The sequence below is a fragment of the Typha angustifolia genome, chromosome 8 (genome assembly GCF_048772165.1).
Source record: "Typha angustifolia cultivar Huaian chromosome 8, ASM4877216v1, whole genome shotgun sequence".
In the NCBI taxonomy this organism is placed as follows: domain Eukaryota; kingdom Viridiplantae; phylum Streptophyta; class Magnoliopsida; order Poales; family Typhaceae; genus Typha; species Typha angustifolia.
The window spans coordinates 5542285-5549303 of NC_133246.1; the positions used below are offsets into that span (position 1 = coordinate 5542285).

The 7019-nt window shown below is 35.5% G+C and overlaps 1 protein-coding gene across 1 annotated transcript; it reads right to left on the reverse strand.

Moving 5' to 3' along the window:
* Window positions 1-1978: 1978 nt before the first annotated feature.
* Window positions 1979-6635, reverse strand: LOC140765499 (wee1-like protein kinase). Its single transcript, XM_073104621.1, has 10 exons — window positions 6368-6635; window positions 6223-6283; window positions 6078-6144; window positions 5087-5353; window positions 4604-4668; window positions 4382-4491; window positions 4265-4305; window positions 4033-4178; window positions 2485-2838; window positions 1979-2241 (listed from the first exon to the last, which is right to left on the reverse strand). Exons 1-10 carry the CDS (start codon window positions 6628-6630, stop codon window positions 2131-2133), a joined length of 1485 nt encoding a protein of 494 aa, XP_072960722.1. The 5' UTR covers window positions 6631-6635; the 3' UTR covers window positions 1979-2130.
* Between the last annotated feature and the right edge of the window lie 384 nt (window positions 6636-7019).

Consider the following 7019-nt stretch of genomic DNA (forward strand, 5'->3'; position numbering starts at 1 on the left):
AGACTTGATTAACGTTCAAAAGTGAGCTGATTAGAGCTTGAGTTACAGTATCAATTTAAAATTAATTTTGAGCCAAATTTAATTACTATTATATAATTAAAATTATGACTCGATCAAGCTCACCTCAATTACACCCGGAGATAGTATAAAGACTCGAATCGGGTCGAGTTGGGATCATAAGCTTAACCTGAATTAAAATGAGCTTAAGCTTGATCTGTGTTGAAAACCATTACAGGGCAAGCTTGATTGTAGGAGAAAGGGGATGCTAATTTAAATTTGGCTATAATGGTCAGTAATCAAATAACTTTCTATTAACTAATAAAAGAGAATAAATCACAAAAAGAAGGTCCTCGGAAGACCCTAATTTGCTTTGCTTGGAAGAGAAGGAGACAGACGGAAAGCTTTCAAATGTGGAAAATTTTCTTAGCTAAGGTAGATGATCTATGTGAGTAGTTCTGAAACTTTGGTCGATGTTGCACCTTACATTTTTTATTACGAATCAGCCTAATTCAATCTGCAATGATTTTGAATTTGATAAAGCTTGTAACTTACGAAAGGATCTGCAAACAATCTGACCACGGATCCTTCTGAATTTTTGATATGCTGTAGCTCTTGGAGAGAGTTTTCCAAAGAATCCAACATCACAAGATTCAGAGGATTAGATCTCAAAATATAGACCAAACAGTGGTCAAAGATCAATTAGATCCTAGCTTGATAGCCCACCAATGGCTAAATAGATGCTAGGTTTAGTTCTTGGTGTGAAGGGGGAGAAGTTGTTGTAAAAGAGAAGGTTAAAAGCTGGAAGAGACCGATTAAAGACTTGGGCGGTAAAAAAAAAGAGAAGGGAGAAGACGCCAATGACTAGAGATAAGTAGAGAATAAGATAGAAGCCAAGCTAATCCAATTATTATCACAAAACTTCAATTAAGATTTTCTTCACATATATATAGAGGCTTACCCTAAGAACTCCTCAACTAAGTTAAATAACTCCAAACAACCCTAACAAAATCCACACTTTCGCCACGCGCCTAATCGTGTTCGAATGCGAAATTTTTGTTCTCTGTCGTTGCGAACGTTGTGCAAGCATTCGAACGGCCTGTTTCCGTTTGAATGCGCAATTTGCGTTTTGTTTTTGTAAATAATGTGTAGGTATTCGAACGTGCTCCGGCAAAAATAATTTTATTGCTTCTAACAAACTCAACTAGATAAATAGACTCATTCCAATATCATGCTAATATAAATCGAATCATATCATTATCATTTTGATTTTTCACTATATTTGATTATACTTTATTGTTCTCATTCGAAAAAATATATATTTGTACTGTCTAAAAGTAATAACATACGAGTACATCAAAATATCGTATACCCTACGAATAATACGCCAATAAGCATACTCATCATGACATTATTTTTGTTCATCAGCCTTTGAAGATCATTATAACAGTTGTACAGCTCATCTTGAATCTCAGGGTCCTAAATTCTAATGGATCTAATAGTATAGGAATATAGATGTCCAAAGATCAATTTATTTAAATTATTATTGATGCTATTGCTAGGGCCTCTCAGTCGCAAATACTGCAAAACCCCAATCCCATCATTAATAAGTAATACATTTTCGCAAACCAAACTTTAGGCAGAGTTCACATTAACCATATATTAACAAAGAATATACCTTCCTTCAACCCTTAAATGGTTCAATGCTAATATAACCATGTTAATTTTTTTATATTTTCATAGAAGAGTTTACACTCTCGTCTAACCTATTATAATGTTTAATTAGAAACTAAATATAATTGTGTAATTATTAATGTGAAATAGTAATCGGCAAATATAAAAATTTTAGATGGAAATAGAAAAAAGAGAAGTAGATATTAATAAACTACTATCTAATTTATTAGACTAATATAAAAAGACATACTAAATTATGTTTTTTTTTCTTATTCTAAAACTAAATAAGAAAAAGTTTTACTCTGAACTCAACTGAGGAATGACTTTTCATATAGTCCCAAAAGCCCAAAGGCCAAGTATCTTTACAAAATTTGGGCATTATATCGCGTGATATGTTACAAAAAGGGATGAAGAACATGCCACTCACAGGTCAGAATATCCCATAATCAGCCGGGCAGATTAACGCAATATTAGATTGCTGGATTGATGCAAAGCAAACTTTTCAAAAATTGGATGCTCCATGATTTCTCTTGCAGAAGGCCGCCTTAAAGGATCAGGGTCCATCATGGCCTGAAAGAGATTGGAGAAAAAACAACAACAAAAGGTGATGAAGTCTTTTATGTCAAACAGTTGCAGAGGAATGGATGATCAGCTTTTCTTCTTGAAAAAAAGTTAAAACCACTAGGTATTACTAAGTTCCACTCACACAGTGGAATATCTCATTCAGATCACAAACAAGCCTGCTTCCTAAAGCTAAGCTCATGAATAATATAATGGAGTAAATGAAAAGAGGTATTCAAATATTATTTCTACCTTCAGTAAGGACTGAAACTGGATAGGATAGCCAGGTAGCAGTGGGATTTTGCCCTCTCTGAGGCTTAAGAACTGAGGGCCGGATTCAGGAAGGGGGGTTCCTTTCACAAGCTCAAAGGTAGTTGCTCCAAGAGAAAAGATGTCAACCTTGTCGAGATGCTCATACTTATCATTCAGCATTTCTTGAGGCATGTATCGTGCATCACCTTCTTCAATACACAAACTCCGATCAACAAGTGTTGCACACCCAAAGTCTCCAAGTTTGTAGATACCATTTTTGACATATATATTCTCTGGTTTCACATCCAGGTGGGCTATGCCACGCTCATGCATAAACCGCAATGCTTTAGCTATCTGTAACAAATTAAACTTTCTTAAAATTTAGTCTTGTCAATTAAAATGAAGCATCTATTCTGCAAAGCACCGAAAGTGAATTTATTATACTACCCTCAGATGAAAGCTTTAGATATTGCTGCAATTAAACTAAAGCATTTGCAAAGTTGAGATTACATAACAAAATGGAAATGGCAGCAAGGTATGAACATCCTAATCCAAAGTTCCAAACATTATCTTTAAAACAAAGCAAAGATAATGTCCTTATATTGCTCTATTGAATTGTGAGTTTGTGACATGCTTCTGTGTTGTCTATCTGATCAACTGGTTCCCTCAATGAACAGAACAGCTAAAAACAAGGAAGTCCTGCAGAGCTCATTAACCCATAGATGACTCAGAGACAAAATTGTATAAACTTGAAATATCCTTCACAACCACCAATACTACAGCTTCCTAAAGATAGCTCCTCAGACCTCAAAGAGGAGATTTATTTTCCTATAAAACAATGTTGCATCATTTTCTGCAAAGAAAAGGTCAACGTATTTTAACATAGAGGTACATCTGCAATCAATTTAGCTGAATTAAGTAATTCCGATTTATCTAGTTTCAACTTCTTTTTCTGTTTTCCTTGATCTAAGTGTAATTATGAAATATCTTTCTGAACTTTAATCTTGGAAAGCATAGAACTGCTTCTTTAAATGTGTTTTGACTCATAAGAACTTTTTTGAGCAATTGATGCCCTTAACTGTTTTGATGACATTTGCAAAGACAGATTATAACAAAACAAAACATATTAGGTTGTCCATATTTCCCACCAAAAAGATTTTAAGCTCAAGCTTCTGACATCTTAATATCTTGTGCAGTATATATTCAAGTTCCTGAAAATGAATGATACTATAATGGAATCCTGTACTCTGACATCTTAACTATGCCTTGCAGGCACCACAGTAATTTCTAATGAAGTTCCTGGTCTGATGCTTCTGTAATCTTAACTGCACTACTTCCAGACTTTTACAACTACTAAATTAGCCTGTGGCGGTGAATAAGTTGACATTAATCTATATTAGATAGCGTTTGTCATAAAAATTTAAAAGTGCATATATGCATATCAAGAACTCATCCTAGTAATTTCCATGGATGCAATTGAGCAAAATGGCAGTCACGAAGAACAAAAGGCAAAAGCATTAAAAAGATGTTGCAACAGAAATTCAGAACCTGATACAGAATTGCAAGGATGTCTCCACCCTTAGATTTATGGCTTCTGTTGATGGATAGACACCAGTCACAAAGTTCCATCTGAATGTAAAGTTGCTCATTTTCAAACCACGAAGTGTAGTATCCAATTATATTCTCATGAGAACCTAAAATGGAGAGCAAATTCAAATTACTTGTACTGATTAAGTTTTATAGTGGGAATGAATAAAGGAAAAAGAATGACAAAAGACACCTAAGGCTGCTAAAGCTTGAACTTCCATCAATGCCTGCCTCCTGGAAGATAAGATTATGAGATGTCATGTTATCTAATAATTCCTAAGTTATTGAGAGGCTGCATAAATGAAGCTACCTTTCCACATCATGATGCAGCTGCTTTATGCTCTGTTTCACTGCATACAAGCAGCCATCTATTCTCTTCAGAACCTTGAATACACGACTGAAATTACCACACCCAATTTGCTGAAAAAGGAGCAAGTTAATATGTAAATCAAATGTTCGAACAACAAATAACTAAACCACTATTATGACTAGACAGTGAGAAGGGCCTATAAAATAGGAATTTAAGACAGACCTCAATTTCATGGAAATCAGTGCGGTAACGTGAGAGGCCATCACTACCAACTGATGGAGAGAAACCTGCATATATCATAGTTATGTTATCCATAATGAAGTCTCAGAGACGGAGTGAGAATTTCTTTCTGTAAGTTCTATGTATTTGACTGATAAATCATAAGGTTCAGGAGATCTAGATTAGCCTCTTGGGAAGAAAAAGGCATAGGCTTTGGCATATAAATGATTGCATCATTGCAGATTAAAAAGTAACCATCAATACTTAAATCTTTATTATAAACATTGAGATGCAGTGTCATTGTTGCGCCAGAAATTACCATATAAATTCTGGGACACTGGGGCAGAGTAAATATAATGCAATGACATGAGAGATCATGATATCCAAATCTCGGATGTCAAATTTGTGCTACTAAGGTAGAAAAAATACTGTTATGGTCAAAACTATACAGGCACAATCACGTAGAAGAAATGAAGAGGATTTTACCTGTTGATTTCAACCTCCTGTCACAAAAGATTTCTAGATCAACTGATGTAGATGCATTCATATATGGATTTTTGATGCATGGTGGGGGCATAACCCGGCAACGCAAAGCTACTGCAGATTGAGATACATAATTTTGTTTCTTTTGTGAACCATTTAGCAACATCTTCTCTTCCTCAAGTTCATCTGACCCAAAATTATCCAAGTGGACATCTGCAATCTGTTGAAAGCATGGAAGGTTGGTCGGGCAAGAATTGCCTGGGATACCATCTATGAGCAAGAACAATCAACAGCAGTAAGAACAAGAAAAATAGTACAGAATTATTGCTAAGAAAGAATCATATATGCTTACCCTAGTCTTAACATCTAAGTTGCTGGGACTTTCCAGTTACATCTAAAATACCTATGATGGTCGGGAATGAAGGATTAGAAAACATATATAAATACTCATAATGTGATACGAATGCTTTCCAGGGCTTTTCTCCCACTACTTGGAAGCCTAATGCTTGCCCGCTTCTTGTTATCAACCAAGTAACTAATATCTCCATTTGACTATCATATTCCCCAACTCTCAATAAATTATTATATTACCGATTGTTGCTCAACAATAAAACAAGTTTAAGATGAACTGTTTATATGAATAACAGCCAAATGAATAAAAGAAATTAAAAGAAAGACACACAAAAGTGCACAAATCATAAAGACCATCTTGATGAACAGTGAACATCCAAAGTTAAGGATTGATTCGTCCATACAGAAACTCATTTCCATTAAAAGACGTCAGTATCCCAAACTCTTCACCCATTGTATTTTGTCATTGTAAATAACTAAAAGAGATCAATCAATCAATTTGAAACGTAAAACTCAATCATCAAATCAAAATCTACATTTTCTGAGATGAATCGAGCAGCTTCTGCTGCAATACTATAAACAACAAAGATAAAAGACGTAAAGTGAAAAATAAGACAAAAACCACAAGAAGCTGAATTTATACCTGGTCGATGCCGCTTGTTCCGTCCATTCACAGACTTCTCCGGCGATTTGGGGCAAGGAATATTCTCCTAACAGTACAACACCAGAAATTAACAACTGGATCTTCCAAACGACACCGAGTCAATGCCAAATATCACATATTGTACCTTATTGAACTCAAAATCGTTCCAAATCTGCTGCGCATCTGGGGTAATATAGTCCGGAGTGCTGCAAAACACAATCGGACGACCTAAAAATCCAAACTTTAGACAACCAAGAGAAAAAAAAAGAAACTACCGATAAACGACCTACCAGAAGAAATCTTGACTCAGGATGCAGTCCTTATCCTCCCCTGCTTCCTCCATCTCCGACGAGGGAGGCGGTTCGGGCCGCCCCTCATCGGCTTCTAGAAGCTTCTGGAAGCGGGACGGGGGATCGGAGGAGAAGGAGAACAAGGAGACGCTCCCGAGCTGGAGGGAGAGATCGCCGGCAGGAGAGCTCCGCCGCGCCGCCGCCGGAGAAGGCGAGGCTTTTGCTCTCCCCCTACCTTTGGGTTTTGCGGCCTTGGGCTTCATCGTCTCGAGCTGTGGGTCTTTTTCTTGCCGCTTATATATTCGGAGGGGCGTGGTTTGGACAAAAGCAAGTAATAAAGAATTTTAAATTAAATTTGATTCCACTACGGTCTGCAGCTTTGGCGGGAGAAAATTGTTTTAGAATATTAAATTATAAGACTAGACTGATTGGAAAGGCCCTCTAAATATTTTTTAAAAAATATTATAATTGTTATTAAAATTAAAGAAATTTATATATAAAACCCTTTCTTTAACGAAATTATAATTTATACCTATATTTTTTTACTATTTATAAATTAAGCTCTATAATTTGATAAATATATACAGAAAATACCTTAATATTGTACTAAGTTATATTAGGAGTATTTTAGTAATTTTATAAATAAAAAAAT

Coding starts and splice junctions, on each gene's coding strand:
- LOC140765499 (XM_073104621.1), bottom strand. CDS start 6,630: ATGAAGCCCAAGGCCGCAAAACCCAAAGGTAGGGGGAGAGCAAAAGCC. Junction 6,284..6,367: donor CTGAGTCAAGATTTCTTCTG/GTAGGTCGTTTA, acceptor TGTGTTTTGCAG/CACTCCGGACTATATTACCC. Junction 4,306..4,381: donor CTGCATCATGATGTGGAAAG/GTAGCTTCATTT, acceptor CTTATCTTCCAG/GAGGCAGGCATTGATGGAAG.